The sequence below is a fragment of the Morus notabilis genome, unplaced genomic scaffold (genome assembly GCF_000414095.1).
Source record: "Morus notabilis unplaced genomic scaffold, ASM41409v2 Scaffold615, whole genome shotgun sequence".
Lineage (NCBI taxonomy): Eukaryota > Viridiplantae > Streptophyta > Magnoliopsida > Rosales > Moraceae > Morus > Morus notabilis.
The window spans coordinates 126,808-146,112 of NW_010366289.1; the positions used below are offsets into that span (position 1 = coordinate 126,808).

General features: G+C 33.6%; 2 protein-coding genes across 2 annotated transcripts; both read right to left on the bottom strand.

The window, feature by feature from the left end:
• Window positions 1-6,844: 6,844 nt before the first annotated feature.
• LOC21390561 (zinc finger protein CONSTANS-LIKE 4) lies at window positions 6,845-8,217 on the bottom strand. The gene is made up of 2 exons (XM_010110000.2): window positions 7,482-8,217; window positions 6,845-7,390 (listed from the first exon to the last, which is right to left on the bottom strand). The coding sequence occupies exons 1-2, from the start codon at window positions 8,154-8,156 to the stop codon at window positions 7,064-7,066; spliced, it is 1,002 nt and encodes a 333-aa protein (XP_010108302.1). The 5' UTR covers window positions 8,157-8,217; the 3' UTR covers window positions 6,845-7,063.
• Window positions 8,218-16,143: 7,926 nt separating this feature from the next.
• On the bottom strand, window positions 16,144-17,001 carry LOC21390562 (protein GLUTAMINE DUMPER 5). The gene has a single exon (XM_010110001.2). The coding sequence runs from the start codon at window positions 16,952-16,954 to the stop codon at window positions 16,388-16,390; it is 567 nt and encodes a 188-aa protein (XP_010108303.1). The 5' UTR covers window positions 16,955-17,001; the 3' UTR covers window positions 16,144-16,387.
• Between the last annotated feature and the right edge of the window lie 2,304 nt (window positions 17,002-19,305).

A 19,305-nucleotide genomic window follows, 5' to 3' on the forward strand; every position in this document is an offset into this window, starting at 1 on the left:
TAGGACTAGGCCAGTCTGGCCTAAATAAAGTTTTAGGCTCAGAATCGCAGCCCAGCCCAACTGGAGGGTTTGGATCGGGCCGGGCCAAGACCGAGTCAACTGTGTCAGTCTGTTTAGGCCGACCCAAATTTTCTTCTCTTATCGTAGCTGACATCCCCGGGTTACAGTGAGTGACGGTGCTAACCTTCTACTTCAATTGGGTGTACACTATTTGTTCTTTTTTTTTTCTACATAAATAGCACGAAAAATATATGAAAGAGATTATGTTACAATAAATTTATGGGCAAGAAGAAATGCTTGAGTTCCAATAAAATCTCTTTAATTCCTTAAAGAGAAATTTGAATTAAAAAAGAAATATTTCTAACCAGAATTTCTACTTTTCATGCACGTCAAACCTCTTATATTCCATACAACAAGACGAATAAAATACTAATAAGCTTCCCCAATTGATGAATGATAAAAATAATAATAATAACAATAACAATAATACTAATTAAGTTCCTAAAAACAAAAATATAATGAAGAAAAAGGAAAATTTCGCATAGAATTAGAGAGCTAGCCCTCCATTTATTAAAAGTTATAACAAATAATTATAGAGAGAGTTATATCTACAAGGAAAAAGGACTCAGATCCAATGAAATTCGGCAAGGCAATTTTGCCCTTACGCACGACGAGCGAAAAAATATCATCATCATCGTCTTCCTTGTGACTCTCTACAGCTAACCAAATCGTCTATATATATATATATATATATATATACACACACACATATTATATTAGCAACTTATAGTTGAATGATATGACTAATGTGTCTTGGTGCATGCCTGCCGACTATTTTCTGCCTTGCTGACCAAGTAAAACTTATTCAAAAGAAATAAAAACATGTAGGCGGTCAATTAATATAGGCTGGCTTGGGGCCCACCAAGGCCCCCACTGATTTTTTGTTTGTATTAATTTTTAACTCTAAAAATTGTGTTCCTTCCATTTCGCCCCCACTCAAAAAAAGAAATATCAAATTAGCCCCCTCTATAATAAATTTATTATATGACATTTTCAATAAATAAAAATTCATTGTCATCTATTAAAATATATTTTATGATCTTCTTTTATACACACGTATTGGGTAGTTTTTGAAAAATACCGCGTTACTACTTTCTATTTAAACTAATTTTATCCCACCAATCATAGAGGTTATCTTTTTTTTTTTTCCCTTGCAACTCAAAATAGCAAAAAACGCTTTTTTATTTTTTTTCCGAAGTGTATTATAAGTTGTACGGTAGATACTTTCGTCAATTAGATATCAAATTTTTAACGATTTTAATCACATATATGTCACATATTTAATTCATAAAAAGCAATACAGTAGGGTAATTATAATGAGTAAGTGACACCCATGTTGGATTGAGAAAAAAATTGTGTTTTATTTGGATAGAGAATAATGAGTAGGTAACATCAAAAACTTAAGTGAGCCACAAATGACTCAAACTATTAAAATATTAATGCCTTAATGTCGTAAGTATTAAAATTATAATTTATTAGAAGTTCTAAGAAAATTTTGTATTATTTTGAGTTATAAGGCTAAAATGAGAGAACTGTTACTTTCGAAAGTCAATTTAAAATTAATCATTTTTGTTTTTCTTATTAATTATTTCCAAAAAAAGAAAAATTAATATACACACCCACTAAATCCAAAAGTTGGCTCCGCCACTAACCCATCATAAATAAGAACAAAGCCACAAACATTATAGTAGGTAAAATATTAGCACTTGCTTTGGGAGAAACTTGCTTGTAGTTTATTCCTTGCTTTAATAAAAAACGAACGAAGATCTTTGTTCAGGGGAAAAAAAATAGTAATCTAAGATGTTGTTCACTGGATAATGACAAGTACTTGTATTCCACAGTAAAGTAATATTCCTCTTGAGAGGACGACCAAAAAAATAAAAGAGTTCTCTCATATATATATATATATATATATATATCAGAATTCTGTTTAAACATTTGGATTTGTATAATGTTTTACTAGTTTTACATATTTTTTGTTTTGTTGTGATTTTAATCGATCTAATGTTTAGAAATACATGATTTAAGATAATATCCTACCTAAAATTTCATGGTAAAAATTCCCTATTTTTATGGTTATGTTTTGAACTCTTAAATTTGTATCAAAGATTATTAGAGCTTGTTTGGTACAGGGCTTTGAACTTGACTCAAAGTTCTGCTATAGTATTTTATTTTATAAAAATTTTAAAATTCTGAATTTTAATTCAAACCACTTAGGGGTTGTTTGGTTGAAGGATTCGTACCCCGATTCGAATCATGGTTCATGGTTCACTACAATATTTTATCGGTTCGCTACAGTGTTTTCTCTCACAAAAAATACACGTAAATCGAAAATAATTTTAATCCATGAACCAAACGTCTCCTTAGTTTAAATTTATTAACCAAACAACCCCTTAGTTATATATATATATATATATGTATTCCATTTTAATGTGTGACTAACTAGGTAGAGATACTCTAACGATGTATGTAGCCCAAAAAAGTAAATTATCAATTATAAGAACGCCTAAAACTAGGGCCTGCTAGTGATAAATGACATAGGAAAGCTTTAAATTCCTAATCAAACGATTCTTCAATTTCTTTCTCTATTTTTTTTTTTTTTAGCTTTATATTTACATGATGCGTGTTTATATAGAACTATATCAAAATGAAAAAAATATGTATATATATATAATGGATTAAACCTAATTCATTTTTTTTTAAATGAAACCTAATACAAATTTGGAAAATTAAGACATAACTTTACCAATAAAGTGTGAGTAATTCTTCTCCCCCTCTCTCTTTCAAAGTTCAAGCAGCAATTAAAAAAATTAGAATATTGAAATGAGCAATATAGCATTTCTGAGTTTTATTGAATGATTGTGACTTTTCTAGTGGCTCATGCATTAGGCCATAAACGCTCCATGTTGGCATTGCCAACTTGCATCGGTAAATATTGCTGAGATTGAAGTTACGGGAATACAATTTCTTTTTTTTTTTTTTTTTTCCTTTTTCATAATTAATGTTATGAACACTAACCCAAACTTTAATAATTTTTTATTAATTTTGAGACATTTTAAGGACATCAACTAATAAAATGATATTGTATTTACCGCTTAAAAATAACAACTCAAAATTGATACGAAATTTAAAATTAAAATTCATGTCTTAGCACTACTCTCTCTCTTTTTTTTTTAATTGGTAGAAATACTTTGAGAGAGCTGGATTTGGAGCTTGGAAAGTCATTCCTTATTTTCATCAGTAGCAAAAAGAAATAAGAAAAAAGGTATTGCTTAATTTTTATTTTTAGCTATTATCATGGTATTTTGTGGGTATACAAGACTAGTTTAGCTCACGCGATGCACGTATTAAGTTGTAATTAAAATTTTGATAATGTAGAGTATCTAAATAATAATCTAAGTGAAGAGCTTATATGATTAAATTAATGAAACATTTCAAATTATAAAATAACAAAATTAAAAAAAAGGAGATTATTTTGATAAGAAAGTTTAGATTTGAGGTTTAAAAAATCTAAGAGAGTTTAAGAGAGAGAATGAGAGTAAAAAGAGAAACAAAAAAAGAAAAATTCAGAGAATATCAATGCAAATGATCTGGTAGACAATTGGTGCCAAAGGAAAAAAAAGAAAAAAGAAAGGTAAAATCCGTTCGTAAGAAATATTTTTAGATAAATGGAGTTAAAAAAGAACGAAAGAAGAAAGTCAAAATAGACAAAAATAAAATAAAAGTTAAATAATTTCATTAGAAAGAACTGAAAAAGATTAAAAAAAATGGCAGAGGCAAAATAATAAACAGTGCATATTGGACGAGGAAAGCTGAATTGTACACCATAAGCGCTATTTGCACGTATTAAATTGTAATTAATGTTTTCATAACATAGATAATGAATATAATAAAAGTTTTACTTGAAAATTTAACAAAAAAAAAGATATTTACACAAATAATCTTTGATAATAAATTCATAATTTTTAAACCAAATGTAACACGAATAAAGTATAATGGATTATAATTTTTAAAAAAACAAATAGATCCATAAAAATGAAAAAAAATATTCGGACTGGTTATACATTTTGATTTTTTGTTTCATATACTTTTTTTTCCTCAAAACTTTTTTTTGTTACTTTATTATTTTAAAACTATTACATACTATTATTGTGTTAGATTCATTTTAAAGATAGATGGTTTATTACTTAAAGAGTCAACACCGTATATTTTATTAACCAAGTAAAATTTTGATTTAGTTTTAAGTTCAAAGAAACCCAAAACTATAAAGATACATATCCACAAACACAAATAACCCAATACTTATGGAAGTAATAAACAGTAAAATGACAAAATAACTTAATACACAAGTAATTGTAATTGACGTCATAATTGATCAATAATTAAAGAGATTATTCCGGTGAGAATTGTTATGATTGAAGGTTTTATAAATCTATGATAGAGCGATAAAGTTTAAATGTAGAGAAATGAAAGAGGAACAAAAATAGTAAGAAAGTATTAGAGATAAGAGACTACAGTAAAATAAATAACGAGGCAGAAAAGAAATAGAAAAAAATAAAGCACTGAATTAGAAAAAAAAATGTTGAAAATCATTTGTAAAATACAATAAGAAACATTAGAGTTAAAAAAAATGAATAAAAAAAAGTAAAACACAAAAATAATAGATTTAAAAAGAAATAAAAATTTAAGCGGTAAAGTAACAAATTATAGTAGACAAATGGAGCCAAAAAAAGGGAGAATAAGGTAATGCAAGCAACAAATGGAAAGAAAAAAAGGGTTAAAAATTAGTAAAAGAGAAGAAAAAAACAACTTTAGTGGTCCAAACGGTGCGTTTTGAACTACCAAAAAGTACACTTCCTATTTTTTTAGGCTCTGTTTAGAATTGGGATTTTAAGGGGAAAAATTTGAAGTAAAAGGAAAAAAAATATATAAAAAGGGGAAAAATTAAAAACTTTCACCTTGTTCGGAAGGTTAAGAAAATTGATAGGAAAAAACATTTGAAAACTTTCACCAGAGGACGAATGCGTCGCGAGCTCCGACAGGATGGATGATGGGGGCGCAGGCGAGGACGGCGACATATCTCGCCGGAGAAGAGAGAACGCGGACAACCGCTGTAGAAGAGAGGAGAGAGATGAGAGGAGGAGCGAGAGGGAGGTGGGCAGAGGAAATAGAGAAGGCGGAGGAGAGAGAGGGAGAAATGGCTGGAGGAGAGGAGAGAGACGGGCCAAGGAGAGAGAGAGGACGGAGGAGAGAGCTTGGCGGAGGAGAGAGAGAAGGAGAATGAAAGTCTGCTATGAAGAGAGAGGGAATCAACTATCGAGAAATTAGAGAGATGAGAGAGAGAGTGTTAGGCCGTTCAGTTTACTAATTTGAATTTTTAATTTGAGTTGAGATGTAATATTGTGTGAGAATTTTTTACTGTAGTAAAAAAGTTAGATGTGATTGTTTCTGATAGCTTTTTACTGTAACAAAACTCGAATTCTAAACCCGAATCAGCGAAAAGAACGAGACCTGAATTTTTTACTGAGAGAATATCTCTTTAATTTTAAGTGGAAAGTTAAAATCCACACTTATTCCTAAGGGTGTAAGATTTAACCCCGAACCTGACTAACCCGTACTGATCTTACCCGATTTCTTTAGTTTTTTTTTATATATTTTTAAGATGGTGTTAACTCGCCATTTGCGGGTAGGAGCGCGGGCCTGGCCTCCAAGATCTAATTATACCCGACCCGGCCGAAATGCACAATTAAGGGGGTTTTAAAAAAAATCCTAGGTCTCCTTTTTCTCTCTGATCTCTCGAAAGTTCAAAACTTTCTTCGCTCATTTTTGCGCCGCTCCGTTTCTCGCCTCACCTCCGCTTTGCTTCGTTCCTTGCCCACCTCCGCTTTGCTCCATTCCTCACCTCGCCTCTGCTCGGTTCCTCGCCTTTATTCCGTTCCTCACCTCGCCTTTGCTCCGTTCCTCACCTCGCTTCTGCTCCGTTCCTCTGCTCCTTCTTGCCGCTGTTCCTCTTCTTCCATCGCTCTCCTTCTCGGCTCACCTCTGCTCTGCTTCGTTCCTCGCCGCGCCTCTGCTCTGCTTCGTTCCTTCTTTCCTCACTGCGCCTCGCTGTTCATGGCAATTTTCAATTGTATTCAATGTTATGTTTAATTTGATAATGTTTTGATATTGGATCGATATTCGAGAGTGGCGGATAATATTTGATATTAATGTTTGTATATATTCTATTGTAATCAGTGATTGAGTTTTTATTTAGAGTTAGTTTACCTGTGGATTACCAACATTCATCAGCAAATTTAGAGTTGGTTTACCCGTGGATTACCAACATTCATCAGCAAAGAATCAACAAATTTAGAGTTGGTTTACCCGAAATAACCCGACCGACCTGAGATTACCCGAGGTAACTGAATGGTGTAAGGGTTCTGGGATTAAGTCACTTGTTACGGCCCACACTTTTCTCAACCCGATTCTTACGAACTAGCCCAAATTTTATAAAAAAAATTAATACCCGACCGAATTTCACCCCTACTTATTCTTCCAATTTTTCTCCATTATTTTTCTATTTTCAAACATGAGAAAACTTAAAATCCTATACACACACACACACACACATATATATATATATATATATATATATAGCCTAATATTATGTAGATAAGAAGTAGAATAGACTAGAATGTCCTAAAAAGTGCGAAAACTGGAAAATTATTTTAAGTAATAATCCATGCTTAACCATTCCCTCTTACCGAAACAATTCCGCTCAAATTCTCAAAACCTCAAAACGGCAAAACCATTCTTTCTTGCACAGCAAATATATAGATTCATAGCTAAAAATTGCTCATCATCAGTCATATTACAGAAGCAAAAGTCATTACTACGTAAGCCACGAAAAAAAATCGACGGTCGTGATACCATCGATCAAACTCCGTTGCCTACTACAACTATATATACAAAAACATCAAAAAGTAGACAAAACAAAACAATTACAGCACCGTCGCCGTTTTCAAAACGTCGGAACGACGCCATATCCTGAGATACGGTCAACATCGAGCTCCACCTCCGTCCGCTTCGCGAACCTTCCTTTGATTCGCGGCCTCGTCTCGGCGTACGCTTTCCGAGACGCGTAACGGATCGTCTTCTCAAACTTTCTGTTCTTCCTCTTCTCTCTGTACCTCAAAACCCTAGCTTCCCGATCTGCCGCCGATATCTGCACCGGATGACGCGCCGACGAATCCACTCCAGAGTTCATCGGCGTTGTGTACGCGTCCGATATGTCGGTGATCGCGTTTCCGTCAGGAACAACGCCTACATCTAGAGAGGACGATGATACCTGTGAAAGAAACATGAACAAAACTCATTTTATTTTCTAGGCAACCAAACAGAATTTAAAACGACTTTTGAGAGAATTTTGAAGAACTTACGCTATGGCTGAGGCAGTGCGCGTTGTAGCCGTAGACGAAAGGCTTGGACGCCGAAAAGTCGAGGTCGAAACATGGCTCGTTGACGATCGGAGCCTGGGGGCTCTTGTTGTGGACCGGAACGACTCCATCGGTGCCGGAACTGTTCTGTTCATGCGCTTCCAGCTTCAGATCGACTGGTCCGTAGTCCAGATCTAAGTACGGCTCCATCTCGGGGAAGGTATACTGGCCAGAATTCAGATCCGGGCTCTCTACGGCCTTAGGGTTCGGGAGCAGCCACGAGGCGGCCTCTGCCTCCTCGGTGCTGGCCTCGGCGTCTGCGTCTCCGTCGTCGGAGACGAACCGGTCGCTAAGGAAGTTAACGGTGCCGGACTTGGCCGAGCTCACCCGTTCGTAGAGGGGCGTGACGGGAACGCGCTCGTGGCGGCGGGCGAGGGGGTTGGCGGAGTGGATGTCGCGGTCGCACGTGACGCAGAGGGCGGCGGCGTCGGCCTTGCACGTGACATGAGCCGGGGCTTGCTCGCATACCTCGCAGACCCAGACGCGCGCGTGGCGGGAAGCGAGCTTGTTGGCGGCGTGGACGTTGGCGTCACAGTTGACGCAGAGGAACGCCGCGTCGGCACGGCAGAACAGAGTCGCCGTCGCCGACTTGCACGAATCGCACAGCTTAGACGCCATAACTACTCCAGAGCTGAGCAACCAAATGAAAGTCCCACTATACTCTCTCTCTCTCTGCTTTTGATTATGTACACGCGTCCATCGGGTGGGACCATGGAGATCTAGGGTGCGGCGAATGGAGAGGTAACACGTAGGACAGGCTTAGCCAGAACCAGAAGATGAGATTTTTTTGGTATAATTTTTTAATTCTCATTTTGACAAAAGGATCGGCGAGAGCCAGGAAAAAGAAAGAAGGGAAAATAAAAAATAAAAAATTCCACTTTGGCTTTCCCTCAATAATATGCAAATTATGTCCTACTAGTGAGGACCACATTAATTGGTACCCATTGCCAAGTTGGGTATTCACGATAGATGTGATGTCTGTGGGGGACCTTAGCACCTTTTCCTAATGGCTGACGCGTCCTGCGATAGGCACAAGGGATTGGCTCGCTCGCGCTTGCGTGAGTGTGTATGTATCACGTGTGTGTATATGTATCACGTGTGTGTACACAAACACAAATTATATCTTTATCTTCGTTTCTATACTTCCCTCCAACTTCAATACACAAGTCTTCGTTTATACATGCTAATTGCTCTATTTGGTTAGGGGAATGGATAATATAAATGATGAAAAGATGACGACAACTTCTTATTGTTTGGTAAGAGAGAATTTTTGAAGGGTAATATAGGGCTTGTTCTTTTATAAAAAACTTGAGTATAATTTTTGAGTTGAGTTTGAGTTATAATTTGAGTTTGTATTTGGTTGTGTACATTTGAGTTATGGTTTGAGATAAGAATCTTTTTGAGTTTGTGTTTGAGTGATTCAAAACTTGAATTTATATTTAGATAGTATTTTAATAAAATCTCAATGCTGATGAAAAATTTTAATAGGGTATATGGGTCAGATTTTATTCGTCTTTTCATTGTCAACGCATAGAAAAAAATCATCTCAATCAGGATTAAAACGAAAAAATTATAGCATTTTTAAGAATAAAAAAAAACAATGTTTATTAATTTGAGTTCGAGTTTCTCAAACTCGAGTTCAAACTTAAAAGAATATAAACTCGAATAAAGTTATAACTCGAGTTGACTTTTTTTTAGTTTTGTTATCAGAAGAACAACCCCATAGTATTTATTTATTTGAATCTCATGTATTTTTTGAAGCCTTCCATAATATGAATGATTCAATTTGGTGGATTTGGACGAAGACTTCACCCCTTCATCTTATTATCTTTTTCTTTTATCCCTCCGACTAAATAATGAATTGGGTATCTCCCTTCATCCCTCTCTCTCTTTTTAATTTCCCTCCAATAAAACACACTATCGGGCTTTGTTTAGTTAGAAGGGTGGAAAGAAGGGGAAAAAATAAAAATACCACTCAATGTAGTAAAAAATATTATTTACATCACTCCGTTAAAAAAATGGATAATTGTCATTTAATTAATAAAGAGAAAATAAAAAGTTATGATAACATCTAATTATTTAAAATTACGGGTGCGTTTGGAATTCGTCTCAAAATGATTTTATTTTTTATATGAAAATAGAAATGAAAACGTTTTCAATCTCATACATAAATTATTTTTGAAAATGTGTTTGATAGTTTTATTAAGAGATTGTTTTCAGTATAAAAAAAAAAACTCATCAATGTATCTCTCTCTACTTGAGAGAGGAGAAAACAAAAACAAAAAATGAAAAATGACTAAAAGTCATTTTTTATTTCTCTCATATTTTACACTAAACTAAAAAATCATTTTTATTTTTATTTTTTATCTTTAATTGTGTCAAACGCCGCCGTTTTAGAATCGTTTTCATTTTTTTGTTATTGAAAAACGTTAAAAATAAAAACAAAAACTATTTTAAACACAATAAATATGTCTGCATATAAAAACATGATAGATCGTGTATTTTTCTCTAAAAAGAAATGATAGAGAATATGAAAAATAAAAAGAATCCTATAACCATGTATGCATGTTGCAGAGTTCTTGGCCATTCGGGAAGGTGTATAGTTTGCCCATCATAATGGTTATTATGATTGGCTTGTTGAATCTGACGCAATCACTGTAGTTCAATTGATCCAAGATCCTCCTGATTGAGCAATAGAGGCTAGCATTAGTTGCATTGTACTTAATGATATTATTCGTGATCAATAATATTCCCTACTTTATTTAAAAAAAATGTATGTAGTTGTATAGGAGGGAGTAAAAGTTGAAAGTATGGATGAATAATTATTTGTTTAATTATCATATTGTCATTTTTATTAATAGTTTTATAATGATAAAAAATGTTTATGAACTTAAACAAATGGATTTTGTGCTTCCACTAATGGAAGGATTCAATTTTATAGGTCTAAAGTAATAGTGCATCCTACCATCTCTCATTTTATTATTTATTGAACTTTAAAAGTGATATTTGTTTCCCCCAAAATATGTGATGTTAACATAAAAACTTCTTCTGTTAGGATTTATTAGTTGAAACCATTTTTATTAGGACCACATTTAGATTTTTTTAAAAGTATAATATGATAAAAAAGTATAATAATGAAAAAACAAAAGAAGAAGATGTTGTGTGGAAAAATGTGGGTGACATGTGAAACGGCGATAGCGTGACGCGTGGCCCTACTTTCCCTCAAAAGGTGGCAACCCTCGACGCCTGGAGTTCGACTACCCTTGGCGCTTGGAGTTTGACTACCCTCGACGTTGCAAAGAAAGGCACAAATTAAGGCGTCGACCAATTGTGCCGCCAAACTTATGCAACAACCTTCAGAAGGAGAGAACATAAGGCCTGCGCGACACAGACGCCGAGGAGAACGCTCTTCAGAAAAAAGCCTGACATCACAAGTTGCGTCTAAGGGTGGAGACATCTGCAATACGGGCATTAATTGCAAACCCCTAAACCGTCCTGCAGTGGGCAGTAAGAGATTACAAGAATTCACAGAGCCGTAATAGAAGACTAATTGGCTGAGTGAACAATCCAAAAGGTGATTAGTGGGCTACAGTCTTAGCCTAGAAAGATAGGCCACTCGAGTACTTCTACCTACGAAGGAAAACCACCCACGAAGAAAGCTTGAGCTATAAAAGGGGCAAAGCCCCATACACTAAAGGGACCTTTGGAGGATTAGGCGATAGAGAATATACGTGCATGTAAATTGTAAAGAGTCCAAGAGAAGTTTATCATACATAAGTGGATGTAGCTCTTCATTAACAGAGTGAACCACTATAAATCTCGTGTGTCCTTTCATTCAAGTGTTATACTCATGCTTACAAAACACAACAAACACTTCACAACTTGATTTCAAATATACCGTTAATTCTTAACCGGTAATCCAACGGGATACCAGTGGGTAACTCGGTGTAAAGTATAATAAGGAAAAAAAAGATAAAAATGTGAAAAGGATAGACAAAAAAAAAAAAAAAAAGGAAAAAGAGAGAAAAAATGGGGATTTTTTTTTTTTTTTTTTTTTTAAGAAAGAAAGAAAGAAGCTTAAAAAAAGGTGGCAATTGAAAAAGGGAAAAAAAATGGTCGAAACGGGCACCGAAACACCCAAAAAAAAAAAAACCCCCCATTCTTCATGTGGATATGGATAATGAGAAACAACAATTGTTAGGCTCGTGGTACTTAAAACATCAGCATGCATGTAATCTCAACAATTCAGAAGGAAGTCAATTGATTTACGGCATTGAAATTACGAAATCCCTAATTTTTTTTCTTTGCAGTTTTGGTTCAAGGCACGGTGAAACTCCAGGAAGAATGGGCTAAAGCTTGGATGAACTATGCAGAAAAAATGGTTTTTTTTTTTTTTTTTTTTGGGCTAATCAGTGGGGGATAATTTTTTGATGTCCGAAAGTTTATGCTACAAGCCTACAACTAATGGTGAGGATGGCTTTGAAATGCCAGTTTACAAGTTGTAGCAGTCAGAATGGCAACAACAAATCTGTTCGATGTTTGTTCTCTTGATGCAACGTCAGGATTCTTGTTGCTTTGAAACTAGTCTCAAAAGGATTCAAATTATTGTCTAGTGTTTAAAATGATGTCAAATCAATTAGGTTATGTCACATTATTTAAAAAATTAAAGAATTTTTTAACTAATTTTTCCTTGACTTGATATTTAAATTTATTAAATGCTGCATCACAATTTAATTAATTAGATATTGATTAAAATATTAAAAATTAAACGTGTGATTTGAGTCTGTTGATTGACTTTTCTTGACTAAATACTTAATTACCGTTTTCTATATTAAGTAATAAATTACTTTTGTGCACTCTAGTTTGCTATCAATCAAATATCCCGCTGATTGTACACCTAGACTAATAAAACTTTCCATCTTGATTTTTTTGAATCTAGGTGATAAATGAGGAAAGGTGACAAATACTTTTTAAAGCGTATAAATTTAAATTTTTATCTTTTATTTTTTTATTAATATCTTTTTAGTCAAATAATTATATTAGTTAAAAAATATTAATATTACCTTAAAAAAAGAGTATTAATATTATTTTAATTAAATAATTATATTAGTCAAAAGGGTATTAATCAAGAGTAAGAGGAAAAAATCTAGACCCACACACTCTAATGACATGTTTACCTACGCGTAATCAGAGTGAGTAGGATTTGGGGTGGTAGGATTTGGAATGAGGAATCAGAGTCGGGAATAATTTATTTACTTAGTGACAGGATTTGGAATCAGAGTCACTCCAAATGTCATTCATGCACTTACACCTAGAATTAGAATGAATTAGTGTGAAAGTACTAATATACCATTTAAATCAATGTTATATTTTCAATTTAAAAAATAAATTGTGTACTTATTATATTAAAATTAATTATAATTAAACTATTTAGTATAATAATAGAGTAATAAAATAATAAATATAAATTGTACAATTATTTAAAATATAAAAATAAATTGCTAAAATTTAAATAACATAAATAAAAATAAAATATAGTGTTAAAAATTTAAAATATATTATTCATTTATTAAACAAAATAAAGTACATATTTATTATATTAAAGTTAACAATAATTAGGTTAATAGTATAATATTAGGCAAATAATATAATAAATATATGATGTAATTATTATTTTTTGAATTTTATATTTATAAGTAAATTAGGGTTATAATAGTAATTTAATATTAATATCATGAATGGGAATCTCAATCTCATTGGAGTATGAGATTGTCAATCTCCATCCTTAATTTTAAATTTAAGTTGAGCTCACCAATCTCACTCAAATTTAAGAATAAAAAAATATATGAGTAAATATGAGATTGACTCTCGTATCTCAATCTTGATAAGTAAATATGAGATTCACTCTTATTTTCTCGGAATAAATTTACCTGATATTAGATGAACAAAGCAATCTTCTTTTAAGACTTCTTGAAGCCGAGCATGAAAGGAGTTGGGCCAATTCATTGAGTTTATGGCCCAAAAGTGTTGAAGTTGACTTACTACTTGCAATGGAAGCCAAGTTTTGGGCAAATGACCCCGTTCCCCACAATACACCGACCCACCGAGCGAAGCGGTAAATGGCCAGAAGAAGCAACGGACGATATATATCAACATTAATTCAAAGAAAATTAGGCGTCATATATTTTTATATACCTTTAGATCTATGCCACAATTTTATTTTGGTTCTAATTTATGTCAGTTTTATTGACCTTTAACGAGTTCATTTGTATGGTACAAATTCGAAACTCTATATCCATGACATAAACATGAAAACAATGAGAACGTGTCCCTTACAACATAAGCAGTTGTTCATTTAAAGTGATGACGTATTTTAAGGACTTGTTTAGTTACGTTTTCAAATGGTTTTCTTTTGAATATGAAGATGAAAATGAATATTTTTTAGAAACATTATTAGACTATTTCTGAAATTGCATTTGTATATTTCTCACTGAAATCTCACACACTACATAGTACATTCCACCGAGCATTGCTCTTGAAACCACTCAGACATTGTACTCATTGGTGCACTTTAATTTGTTTCAAGCCCAACTTTAGGTTTTAAAAAAGAGCATCTCTAAGGCAGATTTCTAAATTTTAATTAAAATAGTTAGAAAACTATTTTAGCTAATAATTTTTTAATAAGTCACTCTAATTATATTTTATATTTTAACAAAACATAGATTATTTTAAAAAAAATTTGAGTTTAAAATATAAATAACTTTTTTTAAACTTTTATTTTATGTCAAAATAAAAAATAAAATAATTAGTCATTTCTTACTAGTTATATTAGCTAGTGAAAAATCTTTTAGCTAAAATAGCTAACTATTTAGCTAATAATTAAAGTTGAGAAAAGTTAAAAAAAAAAAGTTAAATCATTAATTATTTTAACTAAAAATATAAAATGACTAACATGGTTTGAATTCTCTAACAGTGCAATCTTCATTACGCTCTCCGTTAAATTCACAAAAACAAAAACAAAAAAACATCGCATTCAACTGATTTTTTTTGTGTCCCGCTTTGTTTAAAAAAAAAAAATGAGGTGCTAATATTTTTGTGGAGGTACTACAACTTCATGTTTTATGAGTTTCACATGCATTTTAATCAACAATCTGAACGGGTGAGACGAAAAGAAACTATATTGAAATAAAATTATTGGGGGCTCCATAGTTGTACGCCAGCACGTTGCTTGCTTCCTCAACTGCTTTTATAGTTTCCCCAAATGTTTTGTTTTGTTTTTTTTTTTGGTTGGGCTTAGGGGATTAATCACTAAATAAAGAGACATTTAGTTCATTAATTAAAATCACGTGATTAGAATTATTTTTTATTTACTTGTATTTTTTGTGAGAGAAAATACTATAATAAACTATGAACCATGATTCAAATCATGGTTTAAATTCTCCAACCAAACATCCCCTAAATACTTTTCAAGAAAAAAAGAGCTTCTTAATAAGATTAAAAAAAATAAACTATTAATTTTTTATTTTTAATCCTCAAATTTATATAAAAAAATTATATATTTACATATTTTTTTAAATTTAATATTATTTTTATTTAATTCAACAGTTTTAACTGAGAGCATCCTAAAAAAGCTCCAATGAATATATACTAGTAAGTTCAGCAAATAATTAAAAAAGGAAAAAAAAAGTGAATACTAAGAAAATATTGAATGCTCTTATAGGCCTTACAAGTTACAACATAGCATTAAAAGAGCAACGCGGCTTCGGGTCGCCGCAGAGCACGGACAACTGTACCAACAACAAGCCCAGCTGCTTTTAGCTTCACACGCAGCTTCCCAACAACCCACCCACCACTTAAAATTTAACACGTGTACCCTTGTTTCTCCCAAGAAAGTAGGTAATCTCAGATCTCATCTTTCTCGTACCCCCAACTTCAATTCAATTGCCTTTCTCCGCGGTTAGCCGGCCTGTCCACTTCACCGGCCACCGGGAAATTTTCCCGGCGAAGGGAAATTACATAAACGCCCTCTTACTTGTTTGAAAGAATATGTCGTCGTTTCCACTGCTTTATTCCTTTTTTCTCTTTGTTTCAAATGCTTCTTAGGAAGTGACTTAAAAAAATGTCTCCAATTAGAAAAAAGATATATTCCACGATAAGCAATGTTATCCCAAGGCTTTTCCTTTCCGTGCATTGTTAAATGTCAATGCTGTCGAAATTAAAACATAAAAAAATAATTTTGCACTACCCACTATCTCACATTTCGTGAAGGCAAAGTTTCATTAATGTGTGTGTGTGTGTGTGTGTTTTTTTTTTATTTTTTATAATTCATTAATGGAGCTATTCCCTTCGTTTATAGCACTTACTATTGACGGCATGTATTTAATATTTCCTCTAGACCCGTGTTTTTCAATTTTGATATAATCAAAACTAAAGCATGTCTTTTGGCATGATAATTTGATTGAATTTTTCTTTTCCTTTTTTTTTTGTTAAAAGAAAAAAAAAAAAAAAAAAAAAAAAAACTCGCTGTGTGTGGTGACTAGAGAGAAACGTATTTGCCAACTGTAAATACTGCATGGAACGAAGTAAAAAAGCAGAGGGAACCATGAATCATAATGACTCTATTTTGTATAGTTTGGCTGTCATTAGCTGGAGGGATAAATTCTCCCATCGTCTACTTGTCTCAACAAAATTTACATTTCCCGATATGGAAGGAAAATTTCCCAGAATCCCAAAACCCAAAACAAGAAGAAGAAAAACACTCTCTCAAAAGGGAGCCAAAAGTACCCATAGGATGATAAAAAAAACAAACTTAAAAAACGGATGAACAAAAACCGCTAACCAGCTGATCATCACTGGTTTTCCGCATCATGATCCAGAGCCTGATGATCACGGTGATGATCATGATCATGATCAACATCAGTACTGATCTCCTCCTCTTCTTTCTTAACTTTCTCATCGGAATTCTCCTTCTCTCCCTTCTCTCCTTCTCTGTTCTCAATCTCCTTCCCATTTCCGTCGCCAAAAGAGGAGACTTTAGCGCAAACTGGGGTGGCCAAAAAGGTGGGGTTCTCGTCGCCAGCCATAATGACCAAAATCTTCTCCTCGTAAACCTTCAGAGACTTATCGGCGGAATCCGCCGCGTCATCCTTCTCAGCTCCGGCGCCGCTCTCGATGTCTCTGTTCTGGCCTTCCGATCTGTCGGCTTCCATTTGGCCGGTGAGCCTCCAGTAAGAGCAGGCCAATATCAGCAGCGCGAAGGCGATCAGCCCTAGCATCGCCGCCAGTCCTCCGAAGAGGTACGGCACCGGCGAGTGCCACGGCGACCGCTGACCCGCCGCCGCCGCGCTCGGCGCTAACGTGTTGGCCTCTTTGCTTTGCGCGGTTGAGACGGCCATGGCAGTAGTAATGGTTCTCATTTTAAAGTTTTGCTTTTGAATTGAGTTGTCAAAAAAAGGGTTTTTTTTTTTTTCCTGGTGGGTTTAGAAAGGGAAGAGAGAAATGAAGAAGAAGAAGAAGACTGTGATTTTTGGAGCTTGGGGAGAGAAAGATGGTGGAGCGGGAATTTATAGCGGGGGAAAGTGAGTGCGCGTGAGTGAGATAAGAGTGGCTTTTTTTTTTTTTTTTTTCCTCGCTTTTTTTTTTTTTTTTTTTTTTTTTTCTTTTTTTCTCTTTTTGTTAAAGGAAAATAATTTAAAAGACGCACGTAAATATAATTAAGTAGAATTATTGGGTTCACGGACTTGGCCGTGTTTTGCTGTTGAGAGAGCACCAAAAAGAGGGCAGAACCCTTAAATCTTGGATCCTCTGCGTTAAGAAGCTTTCATCTACCGGTGAGCTTGTGGGGCTAAGCGTCTTAAAGCGAATAATTGGGATGGGCCTACATTGGACATGACCAATAGAGTGTCGTTACGTGGATGGAAAGATATCTGACTTATATTTTAGTTCGTTGGAATCAAATGGGCCCTTTTGGGAACTGTTGTTTGGACCATTTATCACGATAAAGGTACAAAAAAATGTACCTGTATTTTATTTTTTTTTTAAAAACTATACCCTGTATTTTCAAGCAAAAAAAAAAAAAAACTGTACTCTGTATTTGGGTCCAAATGTTTGCTATTCTTTTCGTCTTTTCGCTAGTGTTCATTACAATATTTCTTCAAATGAATTCGAGTGTTATATAATTCAATTGGAGAAAATACTTTTTTACTATTGCTAGGGTTCAATTTTATGTGAACACTTTTTTTTATATTATTATTATAATGTCAAAAAATTTAAATTGATTATGCAAGGGGTGATTTCTGAGGCTCGGACTAGAAATCATTTTCCCAATTTGAATAATGGTCGATTGGAGGGCATATAATTATATAGATGATTAATTTTAAAAATTCCTCTCGAATTATGATCATTTTAACACTTTATTTTTTAAATTTTAAAAAGTAACATTCGTTCCTCCTGAATTTTGTTCCGTTAACAAGTTTTATCATTTTGTTACAATGAGTGACGAAAATCGTCACGTGTCAAGTACATGACCCATCTGATGAGGATATTATCGTAAATTAACCTGTAAAACCTAGGTTATTAAAAAACTCAAATGTGTTAAAAAACCATTTTAACATGAAGACCAATCTCCCACAGATCAAAACCAATATCAGAACCTCTCATTTTGAAAGCTTAGGTTTTGACAGAAAAACGAAAGGAAATCCATGGCCGAAGAGTTCGTTGTTGGCTCTACAAATAGCGTTCCCATGGATGCCACCGCCGCCGCCAAAGCCCCCAACTCTATCTCCGCCATCATCCCCGGCTGGTTTTCCGAGATTAGCCCAATGTGGCCTGGTTTATTTTCTCTCTCTCTCTATCATATCTCCTCTGTTTGGTTTGACGGGTGAGAAATTGCAGGAAAATGAGGCGCAATGTTTGAGTATTTCATTTGTTCTTTAATCATATATATGGTTTTTTCAGAAGCTCAAGACATTAGTTTTTTGGGTTTGTATGATTGGTTTGTGTATAATATTCATGTGTGGAGCTCCTTTATATGCAGGGGAGGCACACTCCTTGAAGGTGGAGAAGATCTCACGATCTTCCATTTTTTTTGACGTAATGATAACAATGAAAGCAAAAATAAAAATAAAAAAACGAAAATGAAAAGAGTAAAGAATTATATATAATTTAAAAATAAGGAATTATATGATTAAGAGGGCATAAATGTAATTGCACTTTTAATTCTCACTAAATAAGTGACAAGTGACAATTTCGTCACTCATTGTAACAGAGGGTAAAACTTGTTAACGAAATAAAGTTTTAAAAGAACGGATGTTACTTTTTAAAATTTGAAGTGTAAAGTGTTAAAAGGGTTACAAGGAAATTTTTGAAATTAATCCTTATACATATATAATATTTTAACTGATATTGGAGGACTTCACTTTCATAATGTGCTCGCTTGGTGATAAATGAAATTGTGATCTCTTGCACAAATGAGATATATCGATTTGTCTCTTACGGATCAGACAGTAATTTCTAGAGCACAGTGAATGTTTAAAGAAAATGATTAGCAAATAGCAACAATTCTTTATTATCTATAATCTTGCTTTTTCAGATATAGCTTTGGATGCTTCATTTATTATTCTAAACCTCCACTAGACTAATGGATTTTTTTTTTTTCTCTCTAGAAGGGATTGTTTTGTGGGGGTGACGTATAACATGTTCACCTTGATCATAAAAAGGGCAAACTTAACCAAATTCGAGGAGTCACTATATATATATATATATATAT